This window comes from Monodon monoceros, unplaced genomic scaffold (assembly GCF_005190385.1).
Source record: "Monodon monoceros isolate NGI ecotype Baffin Bay Population unplaced genomic scaffold, NGI_Narwhal_1 Super_Scaffold_3, whole genome shotgun sequence".
In the NCBI taxonomy this organism is placed as follows: domain Eukaryota; kingdom Metazoa; phylum Chordata; class Mammalia; order Artiodactyla; family Monodontidae; genus Monodon; species Monodon monoceros.
In genome coordinates, this window is record NW_021703780.1 from 98,645,826 (window position 1) to 98,672,679 (window position 26,854).

At 52.3% G+C, this 26,854-nt stretch overlaps 1 protein-coding gene across 8 annotated transcripts in view; it reads right to left on the reverse strand.

Moving 5' to 3' along the window:
• FGD5 (FYVE, RhoGEF and PH domain containing 5) overlaps positions 1–26,854 on the reverse strand; it is a 122,172-nt gene that overhangs the window by 9,912 nt on the left and 85,406 nt on the right. For 5 of the 8 annotated variants that reach the window (XM_029241995.1, XM_029241993.1, XM_029241997.1 and 2 more), the window contains exons 6-17: positions 21,534–21,694; positions 21,106–21,262; positions 20,400–20,487; positions 18,689–18,739; positions 18,046–18,104; positions 10,917–10,988; positions 9,328–9,396; positions 5,511–5,594; positions 3,940–4,019; positions 1,609–1,708; positions 1,155–1,292; positions 7–136 (exon numbers count right to left, since the gene is read on the reverse strand). In XM_029241995.1, the coding sequence (XP_029097828.1) occupies positions 7–136; positions 1,155–1,292; positions 1,609–1,708; positions 3,940–4,019; positions 5,511–5,594; positions 9,328–9,396; positions 10,917–10,988; positions 18,046–18,104; positions 18,689–18,739; positions 20,400–20,487; positions 21,106–21,262; positions 21,534–21,694 (1,189 nt within the window). The remainder of the gene's footprint in view (positions 1–6; positions 137–1,154; positions 1,293–1,608; positions 1,709–3,939; positions 4,020–5,510; positions 5,595–9,327; positions 9,397–10,916; positions 10,989–18,045; positions 18,105–18,688; positions 18,740–20,399; positions 20,488–21,105; positions 21,263–21,533; positions 21,695–26,854) is intronic. The other 3 variants (XM_029241994.1, XM_029242000.1, XR_003796583.1) reach the window with 3 other exon arrangements.

Here is a 26,854-nt window from a genome sequence, read left to right on the forward strand (position 1 = left end):
CGGTACCTCTCATCAGGCCTGGGATGTCCCCGCCCCTCTTCTTCAGCTCCCCGTAGCAGCCGTCACACACCTTGGCCATGCGGTCCTTGAGGTACTTCAGAGGGTACTTGTTCCTTGAGCAGTTCCGGCAGACGATCTGGTGGGGTGATGCGTGTCAGAGGGTCTCATCCTCCCAGCACGCGCACAGTGACGCGTCCGCGCCCCCTGCCTGCTCGCTCCCACCTCCTCCAGGGCCCCGTGCTCTGAGCACAGTAATTATGTTTCTGTGCAGGTGCTTATCTGTTTTTCTTTTCTAAAAATTTCTAAAATACATAACATTATTTTAGTTTCAGGTGTACAATGTAATGATTCAATATACATATATACAGTGGGCCCTCCATGTCTGTGGGTTCCATATCCACGGATTCAACCAACTGTGGATCAAAAATATTAGAAATATTCCAGAAAATTTCAAAAGCAAAATGTGAATTTGCCGTGTGCTGGCCACTGTTTTCACGGAATTCATGCTATGTTTGTAACTATTCACATAGCATTTACACTGTATTAGGCATTTTATAAGCGATCTAGAGATGATTTAAAGTATACGGGAGGATGTGCGTAGGTTATATGCAACTACTACACCATTTTACATAAGGTACTTGAGCATCCTCGGATTTTGGTAGCCACGGGGATCCTAGGATCCTAGAACCAACCCCCTGTGGATATCAAGGGAGACTGTATGATGAAATGCTCACCACAATGTCCAGCTAGCATCCATCTACCACATACAGTTACAATTTTCTTTTCTTGCATGAGAACTTTGAAGATCTACTCTCTTACAACTTTCAAATATACACTACACTTTGGCTAACTATCACCATGCTGTAAGCTGATCTGTTTTTCTGATGAGCCCGTGCCCTTAACCGTGACAGGATGCTTTTCATCCCAGGAAAACCACCACATCCGCTACGACTCCCTTCTGAGAGCTTGCTGGTGTAGTGGGATGGGCCTGAGATCTGGAGTCCTGGTGGGAGGGTATCAGTAAAAGGGGAATTAACTTCACAGGGTTGGTGTGAACATGCCCCACTCTGGGCCCGACACGCAGCAGTTGCTGGACGCCCACCGGTCCCCACCCGACACCGCCGCCACGCCCACGGCCCCCGACGGGGACTCACCTTGCCGCAGGCGTGGCAGTGGTGGCGCCTCAGGGTGAGGGAGAAGTCACAGCCACAGTTCATGCACATCATCACGTGTGTGACAGGCACTAGGGTCGGGGGCCTCTCCCCCAGGCTGACCCCCAGCCTCTCCCGTATCTGGAACAGCGGAATCGGGCAAGCAGTGGGGTCAGGAGACCAACTGGATGGGCGCTCCCCTACCCCGTACGGGGTGTGCACGTGTGTGGGCGGGGTGGACTCCTCTTCTACAGGCTCCCCTGCAACCCCCAGGGAGCTGACCTCGGTTACAAACGGAGCCGTAGATGCCAGGCTCTGGGCTGCACAGTGATTATCCTGAGCCGGGCACGGGGAGGACCCAGGGCCCTGATGGAAGGAGATGCGAGGCCTCGTGGGTGTGCAGGGGCCCCAGGGAAACCCAGGTCTGTGAGACGGGTGCCCCAGAAACCCCGCTCACCTCCACGCTATGCTGGAAGGCAGCCAGAGCCTGGGCCTTGGAGTCCTCAGGGAGGGCTCTGCTCAGACAGCTGTGCCACTCGTCCCTCTCTGCACAGGAGCTGTGGGCATGAGCTGGAGTGAGCGAGGGGTGCACGAGGGCTCTGCCTTCCGCCCTCTGGGGGTGGACCATGTCCTGGTGGCCCCCGCCCCTCCCCCACACCAGAGCCTCTCTCCCCCATGCCTGAAACCCCACTGGCCAGCCCAGCCACCTGCCAGACGGGCCAAGGCTTGCACCGCAGCACCTCTGCTTCCGAGCAGGCGGCCCCAAACGTTACTTGTATTCGGGCTCTGCCCGTAACAAGGGAACATCCAACACTGCTCCTCTAACTCCCAGGGCTGTTGTAGGGACCAAATGACACGTGTGGTGTGGAGGACTCTGTCGAGGACACAGCACCGTGCAAAAGCAAGGGGTCCCACACTTTAGGGGGGCAGGCTGGCAGGGGGCTGAGGGCCGGGTACCACTGCGAGGGTGGGTGGATAAATGCTGGCAACGGTCACCGTCCCACTCTCTCCATCTTCCTCCTCAGTTTCCCACATAACTCCCCACTCACTCATCCAAAACGAAGACTTCCCATCCCTGCTCCGAGCCTGGCGGGGTCTCCTGAGTGGTGAGAGCCACACCTGGCCTGAGCTGCCCCAGAGAAGCTTCAGGGTGGAAATTCTCACAGAGCCCCCTAGATGTTATTCCCACCCCGTACTAAGTGTGCGGACTCAAACCAGAAGAAGGGACCAGTTTGGCCTGGGAGGGAGGGTGGTGGGCAGCCAGATGCCACATCCCTAAAAGGAGATGCATGAGTCCCCTGGAAGCTTCAGCATGAAGTATCTGGGGCTAGCAGGAAGGTGACTGGCCTGACAGTGACAGTGGCTCCTTGAGGCCACTGGCCAAAGGGCAGTGCCTCTGCCTAGGAGAGACAGGCAGCCCCACCTGAAGGGCTAAGCGTGGCCTGTCACTACCCTCACTTCACGGTTGGGCAAAATGAAACCACACCCTGGGCCTCCTCATGCCCCCGATTTTACCTAGAGATAAGGAGAGGAGAGGCCATGGAAACCCACCCAGACATCACCTCCTCCAGGAAGCCTTCCCTCACTTCCCCAGATGGAGGGGTCACTCCTTAGAATTTCCAAGGCTACTTTTCCCCCCTCAGGCAGTAGATAGTAGTGGAGAAGTGCTCTGGCTCACAGTCCTGCGTTTGAACACCAGTTCTGCCTCACATGGATGTGGAACCCCTCTCTAGGCCTCAACTCCCTGCACATGGGAGGAGCTGCAGGCCCCACCTCCAAGGGTGGTGCTGAGGATCCAAGGAAGCGCCTGACACCTGGCAGGTGCCCAGTGTATGTCACCTTTGTCATCACTACTATCACAGCAGTTATGCTCTGCTAGGTCATAACTTTCCAACTCGTAAAGTGGGCTCTGCTGAGCAAATCAAGGCTTAGACAGTTTGTATCCTCAGCACAGGACTGGGCACTGAGGACGGGAAAGCGCATCTATGACAGAGCGTGTGCGTCAGGCCGGAAGTCCCATCCCACACCCAGAACCACGCCCACAAAGGGACCTGCTGCCGCCCGGGTCACACGCTGGCTGGGAGGGAAGACACTCCAACCTGGGGAACTCTGTACCCCTACTCTGCCCAGAGAGGCCCCTGGCAGGAGCCCCCGCTCCCTGGTTTCTGAGCCCCACCTCTGCACCCCGGCTTGACCTGGCGTTGCCCCGAAAGAGGGAGGGGGGAGCCCTTTCTCTGCCAGAAGCCAGCGAGGAGGGGTCCCCGGGGCAGAGCTCGAGGGCCTAAAGAAAACAGCCATCTCTGATAGAAAGGCCTTACCCCCAAACAGGGAAAGTAAAATGATGAATGCTCACTCCTTATTTTTCTCTTGCTCTCCAGACCTGGAAGCCTAAACGCAGACCATTTTGTAAACTAAGGTGCACTACGCACTTCTCATTGGCTGTAACTTTTCTTACTGCTGCAAAGACCCAATAATCCTCAGGGTTTTACAACGATGAGATATTTTTATATTTAAGCAACGGGCTCTGGAAACCCCTGAGATTCTATGTAAAGTTTTAGGTGTATGCTCATTTTTTTTTCTGGGGAGAGAAGCCATAGTTTTACCAGATTCTCCAAGAGGTCTGTGATCCCAAAAAGGACAAGAAATAATGAAAAGACAAAAGTCCTTTACCCAAAAGGGTACCGAAATAAAAATGACAACACTTCCAGCACCTGTTATTCCAAATGTTCCCACCAGCAAAATCCTGCCCCTTCTGCCCCAGACCGTCCCTCCTCTCCCCTCCTCCTACCTTGCAGACAGGGTCAGGCAGGACTCGGAAGTCTCGATCTTCAGGGCATAGGGCACTTTCTCCATCACAGGGCGGCTGACCTGGAAACCAAAAGCGGCCCCTCAGGATGGGGGCGGGAGGGGTCCTGCCACTGCCCCACTCTGAGCCTGAGTTTCCTCACTGTAAAGGGCAAACCTTTCTTACGTGGAAGATGGGGTGTGTGTGTGTTTGTGTGTGCGTGCACGCATGCACTGAGGGCTCGGCTGCCGACTCCAACTCTGTGGCCACCAGCCCACACCCAGGAAGGCTACGAGCATCCCTCTTAGAACCCATCGTTCTGGACAAGTACCTGTCCAGTGGCCACCCTCCCTCACGGCCTCTGTCACAGACTCCTGAGCAGAAGCTTTGGTTCAAAAAGGGAAGCCGCCTCCCAGCTGAACGAGGTGCTTCCCTTCCCCTTCTCCAGGTTAGGAGCCTCAGGAGCAGGAAAGCCCCTGCAGGGCCCCTACAGCACGTTCCCTCCTGTCCCTCCGCCCTCCCAAATGACAGCCCACACCCAATTCCCCCACTTGAGTGCTCGCCTCTCTGACCCTGTCCCCACGCTGGGCTGGAATTAACTTCCTAAAACTTCCTGCTCATTGAGAATCCCCATCAGCTCCCAACCAGCCCCGTATTCGGAACCTAAGTTACAGCAAGTGAGGTCACAGCTGTGTCACCTTCCCTTCTCTCCAAGCTCACCCATGAGAATGTCCAGCTGGGCTGGCATCTCTCTCACATTTAAGAAATACCTGCCACTCAAATAGGTATTTGCACTCCCATGTACATTATTCACAGCAGCCAAAAGGTGTAGGCAACCCAAGTGTCCATGGATGGATGATGGGTACACAAAGTGTGGCCTACACATACGATGGAGTATTGTTCAGCCTTAAAAAGGAAGGAGATTCTGACACTTGCTACCACCACATGGATGAGCCTTGAGGACATTATGCTCAGAGAAGTAGGCCAGTCACAAAAGGACAAACATCGCATATGATTCCACTTATATGAGGTCCCCAGAGTAGCTAAATTCACAGAGACAAGAGAGTAGAATGGTGGCTCCCAGCGCCTAGGGGAGGGGGGATGGGGAATTAGTGTTTAATGGGGACAGAGCTTCACACTGGAAAGATGAAAAGAGTTCTGGGGTGGATGGTGGCAGTGGCAGTACAACAACATGGATGTACTTGATGCTGTCAAATTGTACACTTAAAAATGGTGAATTTATATTATGCATATTTTACCACAATTGAAAAAAAACACCTGCTTGTTTCCTCCCTCCAAGCCTTTCCTTATGCATTTCCCTCCTCCTAGGACCCCTTCCTTCTCTCCCTTCCCTATTTGTCCAAATATTATCCACTCTAAGGGACTCAGCTCCCCCGCCCAGGAGGCCTCCCTCACCCTCACTCTCCCTGGACTACCTACAACAGAATCCTGCTGTAACTCGCAACCCAGGCTCCCTCACCTCCGCTGGTCTGTGAGCTCCGCAAGCAGGGCTGTGTCTCCGCCTCCCCTGGGGTCCCCCCGCCCACCCCAGGGCACCCACCCCAGGTATCTACCTTCATGCTGGCCACCGCCAATGCGTCCTTCAGCCGGTACTTCCCATCCTTCTGGGGATACGTGTACAGGAGCACATCACTCATCTGGGGGGAGGGGAACCCCATCAGACATGCCTTGGCCTCAGAAGGCTGTGCTGGGTGTGTCCTGGAGCATCACTGAGCAGAGGCATCTTGCATTCCCCGTGACCCACACAGGAGAGCAAAACCACTCTGGGCTGAAACGGGACACCCTTCCTCGCAATTCCACGTTGACACAGACACCCAGGAGGAACAAATGCAGATGCCCACAAAAAGTCAGGTATGGGGGGCTTCCCTGGTGGCGCAGTGGTTGGGGGTCCGCCTGCCGATGCAGGGGACACGGGTAAGTGCCCCGGTCCGGGAGGATCCCACATGCCGCGGAGCGGCTGGGCCCGTGGGCCGTGGCCGCTGAGCCTGCACGTCCGGAGCCTGTGCTCCGCAGCGGGAGAGGCCGCAGCGGTGAGAGGACCGTGTACCGCAAAAAAAAAAAAAAAAGTCAGGTATGGGAATGTTCCTAGAGGCTTATTCATAACAGCCCCAAAGGAAAACAACCCAAACATCCATCAACAGGTGACTAGACACAGAAACTGTGATTCATCCACACCTCACAGCCACACAGTAACCACAGAGCAGACAGATACATGCCTGATGACAGGGCTCAACCTCCAACACATGCCAGGGAAAGAAGCCAGTCTCTGGAGTACACGCTGCTTCATAACATTTATATGAAGCTCCAGAGCAGGCAAAACTAATCTATACTGATGGAAACAAGGCCAGGGGTTGCCTGGGGTGGGGGTGGGGGAAGGTGCCTGACAAGGGGCACAGGGCAACTTTCTGGGGGCTGGATATGGTCTGTACCTTGACCCAGGTGCTGGTCACACGATGATATACAATTGCCAACACATACTAACACGTACACTTAAAACTGATGCATTTAACTCTATATTAAATTAAGCCTCAGGGACTTCCCTGGTGGTCCAGTGGTAAAGAATCCACCTTCCAATGCAGGGGGCACAGGTTCAACCCCTGTTCGGGGAACTAAGATCCCACATGCCGTGGGGCAACTAAGCCCGTGTGCCACAACTACTGAGCCCACGCGCCTCAACTAGAGAGAAGCCCGCACAACTAGAGAGAAGCCCGCATGCCACAATGGAAGATCACGCATGCCGCAACAAAGATCCCACGTATCGCAACTAAGACCCAACACAGCCAAAAAAATAAATATTTAAAATTAATTAATTAAGCCTCTACCAAGCAAAGTGAAGGAAGGAAGGGAGGGAAGGGGGAAGCTCCTTGGGGACAGGGAGCTGGTGTGTTCTATTCACCGCCATACCTCCAGCAACGCAGTAGGTGCTCAATTAATATTTGTTGAATGAACAACTGAAGCTTCCTGCCCCGAAGAAGGGCAGAGATGAAGAAACATAAGGAAAGTCACTTCTCCTCCGGAGAGAGTGCTTCTGTTTGGCTAAAAGTTTACAGCTTGAAGAGCCTATGTCACGCTCTGGGTGGGGCTGTGGGCCGTCAGTCCTGACCCTGCTCTGCAGCAGCTCTGTGAATCTGGACAAGCCGTTTTTCTCTCTGAGCCTCAGCCTCCTCACCTGCCAAGCGGAGGACATCCCCACCCCCACATCACTACAAACATTGAGAGTGGCCCCCAGTGAGCCCCTATGCGTGGGAGCCAAGGCAGACTAGGGGTGTCCTGAGGATAGAACAGGACAAGGCATGTCAGGGTCTGAAATGGAGCAAGAACTCAGGATTTACACTCCTCTCCCTGCAGACAGAGTCTGCTGAGGGGACAGAATGGGTGAGTTTTCCTGCCACCAGCTCTCCTGGCGCTTCTGGCCAGGGTGGTGCGGGAGACCCGGCCTGGGCACTGAGCTGCTGTGTGACCTCAGGCAAACCCTCCTCTCTCTGGGCCTCACTGTCTAAACAGAGTTGGAATAGACCAGGGTTGGCAATTTTTTTCGTAAAAGGCCAGATAGTGAATATTTCAGTGTTTGTGGGCCAGATGGTCTCTGTCGCAACTGCTCAACTCAGCTGCTACAGCCTAAAAGCAGCCACCGACAATCATAAAAGAATGCGTGAGGCTGCGTTCCAATAGAGCTTTCTGAACAAAACAGGCAGCAGGCCGACCCTGGGTCAGAGGAACCTTCAAAGCCCCTTCTGGCTCTGTTCTTCTAACACTGACAAGAACTACTGGCCATTCCACATGCACTCCTGGGCAGGCCAGGTGCTGGGCTAAGCCCCCGGAATGATCTCAATTCACCCCCCAGCAATTCCCTCAGGCAGGTGCTGTTATTATCATCCCCATTTCACAGAGGGAGAAACCGAGGCACACACTGGCTAGACAACCTCCCAGGATCACAAAGCTCATCAGTGGCAGAGCCAGGGTCACGAGTAAATGAGGGTGCCTCCAAGTGTGTGCAGGGTAGTGTGTTGGTGGTGGCCACACCCCGCCCACCCTGGGGAACCCTCCTGTGTCACTACCAAAGCAGTTCCAGCCTTCCTGCGGCTGCCCCTGGAGCCCCTGTTGCCATGGCAACGCCACGAGCACCCAGGGCTCTATGAGTGGTCCAGGACCACGCTGCCTGCCTTGCACTGCAGCACCAGCCAGCCAGAGGGAGGGGTTCTCATGGGAGGTGACAGGTGGCTGCGAGTAGGGAAGAGAGGGAGAAGAGCCTCTAAGCTCGGCGCCCCTTGTGCTCTATGAGGAGTGGAGTGACCCACTGAGGTTGGGCTGGGGCCTCGGGACACGTGCCACAGAGGCTCCCAAAACCCTGATGGGCAGCCGCAGACGTGCCGCTTTGGTCAGGCTCAGGATTCCCCTGCTCTGGACCATGAGCCCTCTCTGGAATTCAGTCCCCAAGTGGCAGAGGGTCTATCTGAGGCCTGGTGTAGACCCAGCTCATGAGTGGAAGACCCCATCTGCAGCCAATGACTCCACGAGACTCACAGAGGTCCTCCAGACACACCACGCTCCTCCCGCCTCTACGTTTTCCCATGCTGTTCCCACTCCTCCAATGCCCTTTGTCAGCCTGTTCCTACACACTGACTCAGAGCCTCTCTCCTTTTACTCTGCACACGATTGTGACAAAGTGTAAGGAGGCTGTTAGGGCAGCCACAACTGACAGTAACAAGAGATGACAGCTAACGGCGAAGGAGCAGAGAGAAAAATTACATCCAGCAGAGAGAAGAACTTAAAAGGCAAAACTACTTGCGGGGCGGGGGGGGCGTGGGCCGGGTCTCAGGACTGTGGCAAAGAGCTGCTTGTAGCTCAGTAGCCACTGAGGTTGATGTTACTATACCCCAGGCCTGGACATTCCCTGGTGTTCCAGACTGTGGCGGTAAATCATCAAAAACGTTACGTATATCCCATCCTGTGCACAGTGGAGAAAGGGCTGGGCTTGGGTCAGAACCCTGGTTCCCTTCTGGACCTCTGCCACCGACCTGCGGGTAGATCCGGCCAAGTCAACCCTCCTTTCTGGATCTCAATTTTCTCGCTTGTTAGATAAGGCAGTTGAACAGCTATTCCCAGTTTAAGAACTTCTTGGTTTTAGGATGGGCACCTGGGTAATTAAATTTTGGCAACATTCCCCTCAAAATCGTTCAAGTAATACATTAGGGATGGGTTGTAAAGCCCTCAGCTTTCTGGAAAGCTCGGCTATTCAGAATGATCCGCACCCTAAGGATTAGGCTCTGGTCTAGTCTCCCCTTTGCTTGCAGCTGTCCTTGAGTACTGCCCCAGAACACTTCACAGAACTTGACAGTCCTGGGGCCTGGATGGGGGCCAGGTACTTACCAGAAACAGGTGTCGGGGGCGTCTGTTTTTCCCTGTTACTTTCATCAGTGTCCCTTCTTTCAGAAACTCCTGTGGGGAGAGAAGCAGACCTCCGTGGTCAGGCTGACACCCCCCTATGTCCTGGAGAAGGGTGGGGGGAGGCCCCTTAGTGGGAAACAAATTACAGCGCCTCCCAGAGTATCAGAGAGCAACTCGTGGGAGAATTCCCAGCTTAGGAGACGTGCTCCGTGTTTGGTGGAGCAGCTCTGGGGACAGGCACCTGGCCTTTCAGGAGCATCCACCTTGAATTACACCAACCCCAGACACCGTTCTGGCCACAGAGTGGCCCAGACAATGACTCGCTTGCTGGTTCGCTACCACAAGGGGTCCAGTTGGAACAGAGCCTTTGAAAGTTTGATAAAATGGCTGAAGACCTGTGAACAGTTGCTACAGCCCCCTCAATTATGGAGGATACAAATAGATGTTTAATAAATATTCACTAAACTGATGACTCGGGCCAAAACATTAGGTGTGATTTTACACCTAAGTGCAATCTCTCATTCCTTTGTTCTTTGTCCTTCATGGACTGGAATAGGTAATAAACACATTTTTGACTATTCTTTAGCTGAGGTTTTTTTTTTTTGGCGGTCCAGGGGCCTCTCACTGTTGTGGCCTCTCCTTGCGGAGCACAGGCTCCGGACGCGCAGGCTCAGCGGCCATGGCTCACGGGCCCAGCCGCTCCGCGGCATGTGGGATCTTCCCGGACCGGGACACGAACCCGCCTCCCCTGCATCGGCAGGCGGACTCTCAATCACTGCTCCACCAGGGAAACCCTTGAGCTGAGTTTTACGTTTTCCATTTGGAAGCTTAAAAGTGGGTAAATTTGTCTCTTAAAAAATGTTATTTCTAAATTTATTTATTTATTTTTATCTGCACTGGGTCTTCTCTGCTGTGCACGGGCTTTCTCTAGTTGCGGCGAGCGGGGGCTACTCTTTGTTGTGGTGCACGGGCTTCTCACTGCAGTGGCTTCTGTTGTTGCAGAGCATGGGCTCTAGGTGCACGGGCTTCAGTAGTTGCAGCACGCAGGCTCAGTAGTTGTGGCTTGCGGGCTCTAGAGCGCAGGCTCAGTAGTTGTGGCGCACAGGCTTAGTTGCTCCGTGGCACGTGGCATCTTCCCAGACCCGGGTTTGAACCCGTGTCCCCTGCATTGGCAGGCGGATTCTTAACCACTGCGCCACCAGGGGAATCCCCAAAAATGTTCCTTTTAAAATGCTTCGTTGGGGTTCCTGAGAGATGGTTTCCCTGATTTCCCAGCAACTGGACTAAACTAAGAATACTGGTGTCTCTTTTTCTCAGAAGGACACGGAACCCAAATGGCACTGTTTCTTTAAAGGCCCTGAGAGCGGAAAACCCCAGGGGAGGCAGCTGGGGGGCCTGGGGAGCCCAGCAGAGCCCTTGCCCTCCCCCCCACCCTCCTGGGTGAAAGGCACCTGCAGCCAGGCCTGCCTGGGGCCAGCCCAGCTGAACAATGGGGCTTATCAAGGCCTCGCCTGCCTGCCTGGCTGCCCCTTGCCCTTGCCCTTGCCCTTGGCAGCGGTGGTGGCACTCACCCTTCCTGGCTGGAGGAGATCCCCTTGGCCCCGAACGCTGTGCTCAATGTGGACCAGCTTCTGTAGGTTTTCCTGCGGGCGGGAGCAGGGCGAGGGGGAGATGGTCAGGACGCCTCATCTCCTCTGTAAGGAGTGGCATTGTTTCCACTTCAAAGGAGGAAATGCAGCCCAGAAGGGACTTGATCCCAATCTGACCTCCTGTCGGTGGCAGGACCAGGAGTTGAGACTGGGTCTGCAGGATGCCACCTGTGTGGACTGCCTACAAGCAGGCTAGTCTCTCTGGGCCTGGGGTCTGACACTGCCGTCTTTCTGTACGCCATGGAGATGGTCACGTGGCCTCGCTGTGCCATCCGATACCTGTTTGTCTCCCGGCCTCTGCTCCTAGTCTAGCCTGTGTCCCCCGTAACGCCTGGAGCATCCAGACCTCAATACCCAGAGGTGCCAGATGCCCAAGGCCGGACTGGCTCTGTGGGCTTGCGCCCTTTGGTGGGGCGGGGGGTGGGCAGGGCCTGAGAGAGAATAACCAAAAAACCGTAGCACCTGTGGAGGAAATGTTCTGTACTCCCTCAAGAAAAACAAGTGTGCCCGGAGCTCCCTGTCGGTCCCTCACTGGGAATCCACAATACGTAAGGTGACATGCCCCCAGGCCTATGCACAGCATCCCGTAAAATTAGAAATGACAAGCACCTAACCCATGGGGCACATGCCCCTTAACCTTTTGCAGGGTTGTTTCTAAAGCCAATGAACAAGGTGAAAATTGTGTGTAGAGAAACTGTCTTGAATTTCAGGCCTTGACACTGTCCCCAGTTTAGGGCATAAAATCCTACCCATTAGAAATATATATAAGCTGTTCCACTTCTGCTTATCATGTAGGAGCTGCAAGGAAACCATGTCCCCAACCTAACAGGGAGAAAAAGCCATATCGTCTGCAAAAGCATAACTCTTCTTATGCCTATGCGAGAGGTGGGGTCCCAAGGCCACTGGGTGAACTGAGTCCCAAAGACGGACCACAGCCCCACCATGGAAACACAAGAGGAATGAGCTATTCTGCCTTTGGCAACACATGGGGAGGAGGTGGTCGGCATAAAAAAGGTGAGAAGAAAGCAGCTAAAATGTTGATAGATTCTTAAAGGTCAGGTGTGGGCTGGTGGGACAGCTCAGAATAAGAGGGAGCCCCAGACACAAGGGGCATCTGCAGTCACTTGCAAGCTCTTTTCCAGGAGTTTCTGCCAGGTACTTACTAGGAGGACTGGGGCCAGAGAGAACCCCCTCTTGGTGGTGAAGGCAAGCAGGCTACCACTGGGGGCTGGAATAAAACCCTGCCCACTTCCACAGGCCCCTCTCTGGTACAAAACCCTTCAGCCACTGGGGGAGGTGGGGCAACCCTCCCACTCCCAGAGCCCAGGCAAAGAGCCGCCCACTGCTTCTGGGGAAAGGGCAGAAGCAAAAGATACCTGTTCCAAGAAGAGGTGGGTAACCTCTCAGGCCCAGGATTGTGCACCAACACAAAGCAGAAACCTGTCAAAGACCCGCCACAGACACACAGCTGAGTTTTGCCACCGTGCAGAGGAGGGGCAGGAACGCTGAGAGAGCCTGGCTCACAGGCCCTACTTAAGACTGAGGCTTGTCCAGGAGAGCTGTGACCTATGAGCCTAGCACTGAGTAACAGGAAACAGTGGTCTACCCCTGAGAAGGGGAAGGGGCAAGAACAAAGAGATCTCCAAAGATGGAGCAGGAACATGAGAAAAACTCTCCAGCACCTCAGGCCCAACACACAGCATCAGGTAACGGCAGCCCCCTCCTGGAGGAGCGTGAAGTCTGTGGGGCTCTGAAGGCGAGGATGGTGACAACAAAACCTAAACCCAGCACAACTACTGACTGGATTGATGCAACTCCCACCCTTGACATGAATGGCATGAGTACAAAAGAAGCATGTCCACTTCTGGAGGTAGACACTATTTCCCCCAGTCTCTACAGTTCTTCTACACATAATGTCTGGTATTTGATTAAACATTATGGGAAACACAAAAAACAAGAACAAACCCCAACTCATTTTCAAGAGATAAAGCATTCAAGAAAACCAGAATGTGAGGTGACACAGATGTTGGAGCCATCAAACAGGGACATTAGAATGGCTATGATTCATATGTTAAAGGAGCTAGTGGAAAAGGTAGACAGCATGCATGAACAGACGGAAATGTGAAAAATAAGAAATGTGGTATCAGAAATGAAGAATTCCTTTGACAGGCTTAACAGCAAACTGAACACAGCTGAGGAAAGAATGAATGAACTTGGAGATAGGTAAGTTGAGATTCACCAAACTGAAACACAAAGAGAAAATAGAGTGTGGGGGTGGGGAGGAAGAACAGGGCATCCAAGAGAATTTTCCAAAATTAATGAACAACAACAAACCACAGGTCCAGGAAGTTTAAGAATCACAACAGGATAAATGCCACACCCCTCCAAAACACACATACTTAGATATCATAGTCAAACTTCTGAAAGTCAAATGTAAAGGGAAGATCTTGAAGGCAGCTAGTAAAAAAGGGACACTTTACATAAAGAGGATAAATATAAACATTGCAGCAGATTTCTTATCAGAAACTAGGCAGGCCATAAGACAGTGGCATGGCATCTTTAAAGTACTGAAAGAAAATATTGGTCAACCCATATTTCTATACCCAGGAAAAATATTTTTTAAGAAGGAAGGTAAACTGATCAATTAAATAAATGGATGTTGGATGGCAGGAGCCAGGTTTCTCCCTGTTGGAGTGGAAATTTACAGATAAGCCAGGGAAGGAGGCTGGAATGATCCATTTGGTAAGAATCAGAGTTGAAGACATCAGTAAGAACTCATATCTAGCTTAATACAGGTGGTTATATATAGAAATAGCTATAGATATGAGTATATACACAGGTTGGTATATACACATTTATTACTTTGCTCTATAGCTAAGAGAATCTAGAAGAAATGATACCCCAATAGCAATGAGCAAACCTGGTGCCCAGATCTTGGTTTCTAATACCATTAACCAATTAAAGGAACCAAGCCTCCTTGGAGAAATAGCTGATTCTAGGACTGTAGCAGGAAATATACAACATGAACCTGGAGCATCCTGTAGTGCCAGAAAGTAAGGAAGTGCTCAAAAAATAAACAAAATAAAAATCCCCACCCAAACCCACACCAACGGGGGTATGTGAAAGACGCACAGGATCCAACTGGCCAGGTTCTCAATGGCCAAAGATGGAACAATTTGAGAAATAAAATAAAGTAGATGGGATTAGAACTCAAACATAAAATAAATATACGTGAATTCTTACTGATATAAATAATTTATTTAGAATTAGTGAATACATTAATAAATGAGAGAGAAAAGACAAATCTCCCTTGCAGAAGAATTTCGAATAATTTAGGTAGATACTCTGCTCTCAAGGAGAGGGAGCATTATTCCTCACTCCTTAAATGTGGGCTGTGCATAAGTGACTTTCCTCCAAAGAGTACGGACAGGGCAGGTGGGGGTGGAACTTTACATGGAGAAATCCGACAAACACAACCTTGGCCAGGTGATCACGGTCAACATCAACAGTCATACAACAGGTTGCCAGTATGTACCCTTCATATGCTATGATGAGAATAGTACTTTCTGTGATCTTCCGCCTAAACTACAAACCTAGTCTAACCATGAGAAAAACATCAGACAAATCCCAACAGAGGGCATCCTACACTATAACTGATTGGTATTCTTCAAAACTGTCAAAGTTACCAAAAACAAAGGAAGCCTGAGAAACTGTCACAGTCAAAGGAGCCTAAGGAAACATGACATCTAAAAGTGACGTGATAAATATCTAAAAGTCTTATATGTTCTGGTATAATGTTTAAGTCATAATTCTAGTTATTACTTTAAAACGTATATCTCAGAAATAACTAAATTTCCTTGTCAACTGCATTATTACGAACTTTCATCAAATCTTTAACCGTGGTCATTTTTAAGGCTTTTGTCACTTACAGACAGTTCTGGGTGCACTCTGATGCTTTTGCAAAAACGTTCCTATAAAAGGGTTTCATCTTCAAGGAATTCATGGAAAAGACTCTGACGAGTACAGGTTTCTGGTAACTGACCGTACTGCTGAACTGAATGAAGAAGCATTTTCAGAACTCTAATGGAAAACTGACGAATTCATAAAAGTGCTCACAAAAGATCAAGATGAAAAAAAATTAATTACATGGAACTGAGTGAACTGATGAGGATGATTATAATTTTTGTGACTTTCTGTTTGAATTAAAAAAAAATCCCGCAAGGACTCAGAGGCAAAAAATATACAAATCAATTTTCACTGCAAAGTAAAGGAGCTGTTACAGTGGAGGACTCCTGGACTGAATGTCAATATTATGACACAGTGTGAGTGTGTTTCATGTTCGGTAATTGCAATCATTGTTGCTTGCTTTTGTTGTGGTCACCCATTTACAATACTTGGTGTCAGTTTATTTATCTCTTGTAAAAATAAAATACAGTGTGTGTGTGTGTGTGTGTGTGTGTGTGAAAAAAAAAAACAAAACAAACAAACAAAAAAAAAATAAAAGTGATGCGATATCCTGGATGACAACCTGGAGAAAACATTAGGCAAAAATTAAGCAAATCTGAATGGACTATGGTGTTTAGTTAATAATACTACATCAATATTGGTTCTTTACTGTAACCAACGTACCACGCTAATACAAGATGTTCGTAACAGGGGAAACTGTGGCATGCGTGCGAACTTTCTGTATAATCTTCTCAATGTTTTCTATACATTTAAAACTGTTCCCGAAAAAGCTCTATTCAGAAAGCAGAACGGTGGTAGCCAGGGGCTGGGGAGAGGTGGGGATGGTGGTGTTTCACACTGTGTGTTGGATGGTATGTGGGTCCCATTTTGGATTGGCGGGGTGGTGGGATCTGGCTTTTCCTGGAAACCATACCTCCAGCTATGACCTGTGTGAGGAACTGTGGTAATGGTTTGATGTGAGCATAAACCCCAAACGAACGCTGCCCTCCTCCAAGTAGCCTTCGCTGGTCCTCACAACCAATAAGTACTTTCCAGATTCTACTGAAGGCCATCTAGATTCATGGAAGACTTTGCAAAAAGGGGTTCTGGCACCATCAAACATATTTTAATAGGATCACTCTGGCTGCCAGATGGAGAATGGAATGGCAGAGCTGGGAGGTGATGAGGCCCGAGCTGGAGGGGGACCAGGGGGGAGGGAGAGGCAGAGCCCCAGTCCATCTTTCAGGAACACTCACAGCCACCGAGCTCTGCGTCGGGGGTTGGGTTATCTGGACCTGCCCGTCCATGGCTCAGGCAGAGTCCTAGCCCGGTCCCAGCAGGCGTGAGGTGGAGGCCACTAGTCCAGAGCAGGCCTGGTGCAGTGTCCACAGGCAGCTGGAGAGACAACAGCCAGCCTGCATCTTGGCGTAGCATCAAGCCTGGCCCTTGGAGAAAGCCAGGAGGGCGTTTGGCCGTGGGCTACTCCAGTTGCTCCTCCAGGCAGGGGCCATGTGCAGGAGCTCACCACAGGAGGGAAGACACAGCCCTTCCTGACCCAGATTTTCCCTTTTGGAAGCAGAGGCATATCCCTCCTAAAGGGAAGTGTAGGCAGCCCAGCCCATCTGCTGCTACGTCACGACAGGGCGCCGACTCCAAAGCACCTCTGTTTTTTGGCTACAGTGAGGGAAATCTCACTGTATGTACAAAATGCCAAAGAGCAGGGAGCCCACGGACACCGGAGGGGCGGGGTGCTGATGACAACAGCGTGTCTGACCCCCTGGATTTCGCACCCAGCTGTCTTCAGCCTCCACACTTGCACACGTCTCCACCAGCCACCTTGACTTCTCCCCTCAGACTCTTTTCCGACCGCACCTATGCTGTTCCCATCTTCCAGCCACGCTGGGTGACCCTCTGATCTCTGACATGTCCGGCACTTTCCCATCTCCACGCCTGTGCCCAGGCCAGGCCCTCTTCCTGGACCACCCTTGCTCCCTCTGCCTTCATGGCACACGCACATTCCTCCCTGTGTGGGCTCCTCCTGTATCATTGCTTCTCAGTGATCTCCCTGCTGGAGAGATGAATCCCTTCCCTGAACCTTGTAGCACTTTCTCTCTCTCCCTCACGATGTTTATCATGGTTCTTCATGTCCACGTATTTACTGCTCCACTAAGCTGTGATTTTCTCAAGGGCTGGGACTCACGTCTTAGCTCTGCATCTCCAGACCCCAATACAAGACGTGACATGCAGCAGGGGTCCAAGAGACGTTATTTCCTTTCCCCTATTTCTATCTGCTGATGACTGACTATATGGGTGCTCTGCATACCTGCCACAGCAAAGCTGAGCAACAGCTCGGCATACACACCACCATCACTCCCACCTCTGCCTGTGGAAGACATCACTAACCGATCACTGAACTCTTTCCCAATGGTCTAGGACTCGGCCTCAGAATCGTTCTTAACACACAGCTCTAGCATATTTACTGCTTAGAGGAGCAGAAAATATGTGGACACAAGTAACTGTGGTAACCACTGGAACGGAGTTGGGAGGTGGGATAAAACTGGCCATCCTGGACAGAAACGCAGTAAGCATCTGATCAGTATCTCCCGAATGCAGAGTTATATACACTGTCAGAACCAGGCATGCTTTAGAGCTCACATGTTCTCGTGGATGAACGGCTCTCAAACTTTTGTGGGCCATTTATTTGGGGTGCTTGTTAAAAATGCCTATCTCTGGACCCTATCCCAGAAGTTCCAACTGGGAAGACCTAAGGCGTGCCTAGGAATCTGTAGTTTACAGACCACTCCAGGTGCTAACGCAAATGTTCTCAGACTACAGTCTGGGCACTACTTATCAGGTCTGTGCAAGTCTGCAGCCTCCCTCACTATTCAAATAAATGGTGAACTGGAGACCCAGAGAGGGACACACAGTACCTGAGGTCACACAGCACATGTCAGCGCCAGAACCCATGGCTCGTTGCAAGATCCCATGAGATAAATGGTTGCCTGTGCCCCTCACCAAGAAGTGGGGTATCACAAGGCAGACCTGTGCAGGGTGGAGGGGCTCCTGGAACCTGCAGCCAACGGAAGCTGCCCAGGGCTGAACTTACCCCTTGCTCCATGCTGTCATTGGCGCGGTCTGTGACCTTGGAGATGAGGGTCAGCGAACCTACAGAAAGAAGCAGAGCCGAGGGCTGGGCCTCCTGGGGCGGGCCGGGCTAGCTGCCACCTCCTCGCCTCTCCCCACGCAGGACCCCTGCAGGGCCTTGTGTATGGGTGGCACCAATTCTTCCCATGGCCGGGTCAGGTCACTGGCCCAATCCCAGCTTGGCCACTACCGCCTAAGTGACCTTGACAGTCACGTGACCACCCCATGCCTCAGTTTCCTTGGCTGTAACTAGAATATGTTAAAATAGGGACTGCCCTGGCAGGTCGTATGCAGGGACAGCCACACAGAACTAGGAGGAAACAGGGAGTCTGGGTAAGATTTTTAGACCTGGCACTACCTCCTATCACTGAATTCTGATCACCTCCTTCTCCTCCTCTGACTGGACGTCAGCCCATCCCAGGGAGTCCCCATGGTTGAGGTGAAGGGGAGTCACTTGGCAGCCCCGGAGGCCTCACGTCCCCTGCACACCCAGCTGGGGGGAGGCGGCTGTGTTGTGTGCCTGGGATCTGGTGTAGAGTCCAGAGTTGGGGAGAGGGACCAAAACAGGAATGTATCCCCTTCCTCTGGGTTCACACCGGACTTACCCTGCGTGTTATCGTACTCAGCCGAGTCCGGGCAAAGGTTATTTAAATAGTCTGCAGACAGAACAAGAGCCAGGAGTCAGTTTGCCCTGGGGAGGGCAGCCCCTCGTGTCCACAACAGGAGCCCCTCTGCCTCCAGAGAAGGAATGAGACTTCCAGAAGAATGAGATGCCCACCCTCTCTTCTGTTAGCCCATCACAAGAACACACTGGCACGAAACTGGGCCCCCAGAATCACCACCAGCATCACGCCCACCACCGCTAGTCATTCATTCACTCATTCCACAAATATCTATTCAGCACCTGCTGTGTGGCTGGCACTGTGCTATGCCAAAGAGGCACACAGTCAGCCGGGGGAGACAGATGTGGCCACCAACATGGTAGAGCGGGATGTGTCAGACCCTTAACACTTTTACACCCGTAAGGCTCAACACGGGCTGGTCTTGCTCCAGCTACCTCTCCATGCCTCTCGTTTAGTGGGGCAATGTAGGCATTCTTGCTACTTCTTGAACATGCCAAGCTTGCTCAGACCCCAGGGCCTTTGCACTTACTATTTCCTCCACCTGGTACTCTCTTCTTCCAGATCTTCATATCGCTCATGTCCTCACTTCACTGATATCTCTGTTCAATGTTACCTCCTCAGACAGGTCTTCCCTGAGGGATGGATCTAATACAGCATCCCTGTTCCCCTGAATGTCCTTAATCTGCTTTATTTTTCTGTAAAGCTCTTATCACAGACATATTATACTTTTATTTCCTTATTTGTTTGTTCGAGTATAAGCTCCATAGCATCACAGAGTTTGACTGTTTAATTCACTTCTACCTTTCCAGCATCTAGCACAGAGCCTGGTACACAGTAGGTGATTAATAAATACTGGTTGAATTAGATGAAAAAATCCTCCATCTCCTGGCCCTAATGTCTTTTCTTACAGCCTGGTTGGTCCCTGGAGTTACATGCCTATCTCTATGTGTGTAGTTCCATCTTCCCCACCAGAGCACCAGCTCCTGAGCCAGGGGTCTCTGTCCATTTAGAAGGCAGTTGCTCAGGACAGAGGTAAGGGTGTTTCTGGCAGGCAGAGGTAGGGGAGGGGATGACACTCCTGAGGAAAGTTTGTATAGAAGGAAGAAACAAGGACCTGGGGCAGAGCCCCAAGAATCACTGACATTTACGGGGCCGTGGAGAGTGGCCAGTAGAGATGGAGAGGGAGCGGTCAGAGGGGTCAGAGGGAGGCAGGGAGAGAGTATACCACAGAAGCCCCGGGAGGAAAGGGCTTCGAGAAGCAGGAAGTGGTCAGCGGCAAAGCCACAGAGAGGGCCAGCAGGTCCAAGGGGGAAAACATCCGCTGATTCAAGAGGGCTCTGGTGATAAGACAGCTTTAGGGAAATGAGACCCACTGAGCCAGGGAGGAAATGCAGCCCAGGGGAAGGTGTGAGTTCCTGTGTGTTAGGACGGGAGAGGCTTAAGGGAGACGTAGCAGGTGGCCACTCGGGCAAGTTTCCACGTGGCAGCAGGGGATCCAAAGCTCAGCCGGAGGTAAGGTGGTGGCTGGGCCTGGCACCTCTGCAGGGGGTGACGGCATCCTTCCTCCCACCCCTTCCTGCTACAGTGGGAGGGGAGGTCTCATCGCATACCTTGCCAGGCCTCCCCCACCCCTCTGCAGGTGCTTCCCCTCCCCACACCAGCTTGGTACACCTTGACCTCCTGTGGGGCCCACCTGTGAGGAGCACTTGGTACTGGAAGAGGCGCTGAACCACCCTCAGCAGCCGGTGCTTCACGCTCTGGCCACCTCCTTGCTGACTCTGCTGCTCCCAAGAGACAGGAGAACGAAACTCCGTCAGAGACCCCTGCCTGAGGTCTCCGGGCTTACGGCATCCCACATGAGCCCACCCACACATGTTCCCTCCATGCCTTCTCCTGGCCAGGCTGAGCATCTCCAAAACCAGGTTCCCCTCCTCCAGCGTGTCCTCCCAGATTAGCACCGCCCCACTCTGACAGTTCATTCTTTCAGGCTCACAGACTGTGCTACACTCAGTTATACATCGCTCCCAGACCCTGCTTTGCATCTAATGTTAGTGGTAGAACAAAGTCCCTGATTTTGCTGCCCAGTAACTGGATCCCCAGTTGGTGGTCATTTGTTGGGCACTCCAGTGGCTTAGGGCCCCAGCTTGCTTTGTGCTTCTCTCCTGGACAGAGAAACAGCTACTAAAACTCTCCCCATGGCTGGTGCTCATGGAGTTGTCATCGATGGCCCAACAGGGGATGTTCTGGGTTTCCCCTCCTGCTGGGTCACCCTCTCCTCCCTACCCCCAGGTCTGCCCGTCTGCCCCACTAAGAAGCCCCACTGATTTGCATTAAGCCCTTCCATGCCCACCCCCACCCCTGCATCCTCAGAGCGGGTTCTTGGACTACCGACAACCCACCTCAAATTCTCGGACAGCAGCTGCTAGCCGGGGGGCATGGAGGCAGTTCTCACCCAGCAGACTCAGGTACCTATCAAACTGCTGGATGTGAGCGGCATGGTGCTCAAACTCCTGCTCCCGGGCCAGGAAGACATCAGCCACCTTCTGCTGGCTCTCCCTGCAGCCAAGGAGGGGGCGGAGAGGACAGCAAGAACTCAGCCTTGTGACCACACAGTGTTGGACGGTGAAGGCTGGCATTGCATCCCTGGTGGGGATCCCAGGTCGACTCTCCCACGGTTGCTTTACTTTGGGTGAACGACCTAACCCCTCCGTGTCTCAGCTTCCCCACCAGTCAAATGGAGACACCATTTCACATGGTGGGGTTTTTACCCCACCTCCTGCATTCCCCAAGGCAACGAGGTGGGGACCGGGGGTCCGGGGCCACTCACCAGTGTGACAGCCTCTCCTCCAGCTCCTCCAGGATCCCCTGGTGAAGGTCGCGGATGGGTGGGAGCTCACTCAGGCCACGTCGCAGCTCCTCCCTGGCCAACGTGTCCTTGCCCTCTTGGTCCATCTCATCCAAGGCCCCCATGACAGCTCCATGGAAATCCTGAAACCCCGAGAGGCCTGTTACGCATGAGTCGACTGGACTGAGCACAGTCCCCCAGGCAGCTCCTCCGCGGCTTTGGAGCCCTGGGTACATACTGAGGGCACGGGACCTCACACCTGTGTCTCAGACCCTGTGAAATGGGGGTGACAACATGCACCTGGTGATCACAGGTAACTGATGCCCAAAGAGCCCCCCACAGCTCCCAGTATGGAGTAGGTTTAAAGTATGCTCATTCCTCCCCTTCCTTGTGGGACCTTGGGTGCACACTCTTCTTTTACAAGATGGGTAAGAAGTTGTGTAATTCCTTCTCTGAAGAAATATACAGCTCTTGCTTTACAATTATCCACCTCTGAAGAGGTTCATGGGCTGTTCTTTCAAAACAAAGTCTAAAGAAACTATAGGCATCTGCTCCCTGGTGTAAAAATGGTGAAGATGATGGCTGTAAAAACATTCATGTGTAGTGCTAAGAAATCAGGAAGGGGTACAAAGCTGTCTTCCTACCCTAACACAGCTGTGTAAAAAATGAATGAAGGAAAAAGCTGAAAGGGAATGAAATGTAAACAGTTACAGCATCAGGGGTATAGAATTAGGAATGATTATTTTCCCTTGTTGCCTCTGTTTTCTACAATTTCTGTATCATGATTACATACTTTAACAATTAAAGTAAATTTAGGGAGTTCCCTGATGGCGCAGTGGATAAGACTCTGCGTTCCCAATGCAGGGGGCCTGGGTTCGACCCCTGGTCAGGGAACTAGATCCCATATGCATGCCGCAATTAAGAATTTGCATGCCACAACTAAGGAGCCCATGTGCTGCAACTAAGGAGGCTGCGAGCTGCAACTAAGAAGCCCGCCTGCCACAACTCAGGACGTCACATGTTACAACTAAGGAGCTGGTGAGCCACAACTAGGGAGCCCAAGAGCTGCAGTTAAGGAGCCTGCCTGCCACAACTAAGACGCAGCGCAACCAAATAAATATTTTTAAAAAATTAAAGTAAATTTAATAAACATTAAGATTATAAAGAATGTACGACTTCTTTCTCACAACAAAAATGTCTGATCTTGGGCTTCCCTGGTGGCGCAGTGGTTGAGAGTCCGCCTGCCGATGCAGGGGACACGGGTTCGTGCCCCGGTCTGGGAAGATCCCACATGCCGCGGAGCGGCGCACCCGTGAGCCATGGCCGCTGAGCCTGCGCATCGGGAGCCTGTGCTCCACAACGGGAGAGGCCACAACAGTGAGAGGCCCGCAAAAAAAAAAAAAAAAAAAAAAAAAAGTCTGATCTTCAAATACGCATGCTCTTACATGAGGCCCAGCACTACGGTTCCAAATACATGGACTATCCTGAAACCACCCTGAATCCTGAAGCAATGCACATCAGGTGAATCTCAGCATCAGCAGCCATGGTCCGGCCCAAATCCAGAAGGTGACGTCACCTTGTCAACATTCAGGAAGGACGACCACCCTGCCTCGTTCAACTGCCTCCCTGATGGGGAACTCATTACGGGCAAGACAGTTAATCCCATTGCTGAACAGTTTTTACCGTTAGAAAAGTTTCTTTACATAGAGATCTGAAAAGGGAAAGTGCCTGAGAGGCAGGGAGGTGGATGGGGCAGACGGAGGCAAAGGAGGAGAGGGAGGGGTGCTGATGGAGAGAGCGAGACAGAGAACGGGAGGGGCAGAGACCCGGGGAGACTCTCTGGCTGCCCCGGAACATCTGTAAAGAGGCCACTGTGCTCCAGGAAGGGCAGCAGACGTGGAGGTTGCAAAGGTCCCCACTTCCTCAACACCTCACCCCGTCCTGCGTCCGGCAACGGCAGGGGGGACACGGGGAGGGCGGCCACCCTGGCTTGCACTCCCAAGGAGGGGGGATGAGTTGGTCCTGTCTGAGGCCGGCCCTCGCCAGCCCCAACACTCAGGTCGGAAACTGGGTGGAGAGAATGTGTGTCCTTAAGTGGAGGCCACATGCTTGAGCCATAATTAGAAACCGAATCGCACTGTACCTGAGCTACCAGAGCCTTTCCTGAAAGCAAGTTTAGGAGGATGGAGAAAGTATGAATGACAATGAGAGGGCAGCTAGGTGGGGACGGCAGCCAGCAGGTGGTGCTACTGAATTCTTATTTCTGCCCACAGCTGGCTCTGGGACACTTGGGGTCATCCTGAACCTGGAGGGGAGGTTTCTCTGTTGACCTTGACCTGGCATGGGAGGGCCCACGGGAGGGCCCGCCCACTCCTCCCTTCGGCGTCTCTGTGTTCACTAGGACTCAGTCTCCAGCCTGCAGGGTCTTCTCAGCCGTGGCATCCCACAGAAAGAGAGAAAACGTGCTTGATGAGGCTGATAACCCCTCCTGCCTGGCAGCTGGTGGACAGAGGACTTTAACACACCCCCTTATCGGCTCAGTGCCAGGTTCCAGCCCAGCTACCCCAGAAGCAATCACGGGCAAGCCGTCAACCTATCTGAGCCTCAGTTTCCTCACCTGGAAAATGGGGATAACAGTACCACCAGGTATCTACAAAGTGAGGCTCCTGAGAGGCTCATCCTGATGTTCGAAACTGCTTTGTAAACTATAAAGCGCTATTCCTGCGGCAGCAATGGTTCAATTTTAGATATGACATCTTCAGAGCAGGGCCACATCTGTTGGTTTCCTCCCATGCTTCTGAAGTCCAGCAAAGCATGCGACACAGAGGTGTTTTATAATACTTGCTGATGGATGCACTGCAGCGCCCTTATTTACCAGAAAAGGAGAGTGAGTCACGGGGGAGCCAAGACCTGAATAGGGTCACCCTGATACGCAGACCACAGTACACAGAAGGGGGTGGAGAGGGAGAGGGAGTGGGAACACGAAGGACAAGCAAAGACAAGGCTGATGGCTGCATTTGCATCACACTCCAGGGAGCTTAAATATTAATGGCTTTGCAAGCTGGCTTCTCATCTGTAATTAATTCTCACTCAATTGACTCAGTCCCAATGGGCAGGACGGCCACCAACAGCATGACTCATTCCTTGAACTGGAGCACAATCGGAACCGTACAGACATCCGTTCTGCAAACTCGCATCGGCTGGAAGCGCGAGGGCCCACCGCCCCATCCATTGCTCCCTGAACGGTTTCTGCCATCACCGCACCTCGGGGCCTGGCAGCCACCACAGAGGGAGGAAGGGGGTAGAAGATCCGTGGTCCTCATCTCCTTATCACTCAACAAATATCCTGAGCGCCTGCTCTGCCCCAAGCCCTGAGGGGACAGTGGGAACAGGAGAGACGCTGTTCTGCCGTCAGAGAGTTTGCCATCTAGGGGAAACGCAGTGAGCAAAACGATGACGTCAACACATGGGTGTAACTGCTGTGATGGGAAAAACACAGGGGCTGTGCAGACCACGGGAAGGAGACCCGGCTTAGCACCAGGGAGGTAACGCCCACACTGAGACAAGAGGGGGAGTGTTCCAGGTGTGGGGACAGCATATGCAAAGGCCCTGAGGTGGAGGAGGAACCGAGTTGGGTGTGGTTTGCGTGCCGTGGGTGTGTGCACGCAGGCCGCATGCAGGATTGGAGCATGATGAAGCTGGAGGGTCAGACAGGACCCACCCCACAGGGCCCTGCAGCAGGCTTAAGGGACTTGGGTTTCATCCTGGGGTGGTGGGGAATCACTGAAGGTGCTAAGCAGGGGAGCAAAGTGACCAGGTTATCTGTCTTTAAAAGTTCACTTTGTTGGGAGAACAAACTGGAGAAGGCTGGAGTGGGAGACCAGTGAGAAGGCCGTTCCAGTCGTCCAGAACAGGGGAGAGGCCAGGACCCAATGGTGCCATTGTGGGAGAGAGGGCACGGACCAGAGTCGGTAAGGAGTACGAAGTGACTGGACCCCATGCCTGCAGGGTCCAGTCCAACCCCCTGGGGCACCGGAGGCCTTCCTGACTCGGTCTACCCTCTCACATACGTGCCTCCCCCGCTCTGTGTGGAGTTCCTGTCCCAACCCTCGAGGGCTCTAGAGAACGAGAACGAGTCCTTGTCTATCTAGACGGTTGCCTCCATGTGACCTGGGGCAAGTCACTCCATCACCATGGACCTCAATCTCACCCTCTGCTAAATGCGGACACACGTACCTCTGCACAGGGTTTGTGCAGACCTCCTTCTGTCATGTTTTAGGAAGATTCGTTTCTGGGCCTTGCTTCTCCCCTAGACTGAGTGGTACTTATCTCTGTGCCCCGAGCACCCAGCCCAGGGCAGGTGCTCAACAAACAGCAACGCTGATGGTTACTGAACGCTTGCATTATTATTATTTCTATTTTACCAATAAGGGATTAGGCCCAGAAGGATTAATTAACTCTCCCAAGGCCACCAGATGGCGAGATTTGAGCCCACGTCAGCCTGACTTCAGAACCCTGGCTCTTCCAGCTGCTTCACGCCAATTCCTCCTCTTATGACTGGACCAGACAGGTAAGTGACTTGCTCAGGTCAAGGAGGGAGACTGGAGCCCAGATCTCCAGAATCCTGGCCAGGGCTCTGCCCAACCTCAGAGACCCTGGGGCAGCCTGGGAGAGAGACAAGGACAGCCTATGCCTCTGGAGCCCAGACGAGTCTCCTGGGAGCTCACGGGGTTCCCAGGACCCTGCTCTGGACATGCCTGCAGTGGATGCAGGGACCTCACATTCAGGGGCCTGGTCCTCTGGCTCCTTTCCCCTTCTCCAAACCACTCACTGCATTTTCTGGGTGACATGGCATCTCCATTCTCTGGGCTAAACAGTTAGTGGGTGGCCAGAATTTCCCACTCCTTGCAAGTGGTCAAACCACTGATGGTGCTGCCAGAAGTCAAGTGGACGCACTGGAATCCCATGAGTCCAAACGTACACCAACATCAACCTTGACCCACCTACGTTATAACTGCGCCCTGGCAGAAGCCGTGAGCTGTCCAGGGCACATGACTTCATTTGACCTGGCCAATCACCGGAGGATACTTTGGAACCCTGAAAATGTTTCTGTGGGGCACGCAAAGACTTTTTAAACCGTATACAAAAAGTACTAACCATACAGAAAAAAACTGTTAAATTGGACTTCACGTTAGAAGATGAATATGGAAAAATGGAATTTGGTTGTTCTGTGTACTACTCCTAATCTTGTTACTTTTCTATAAATTTTACTTTTCATTTCATTTTATTTTTTGCCATACTAT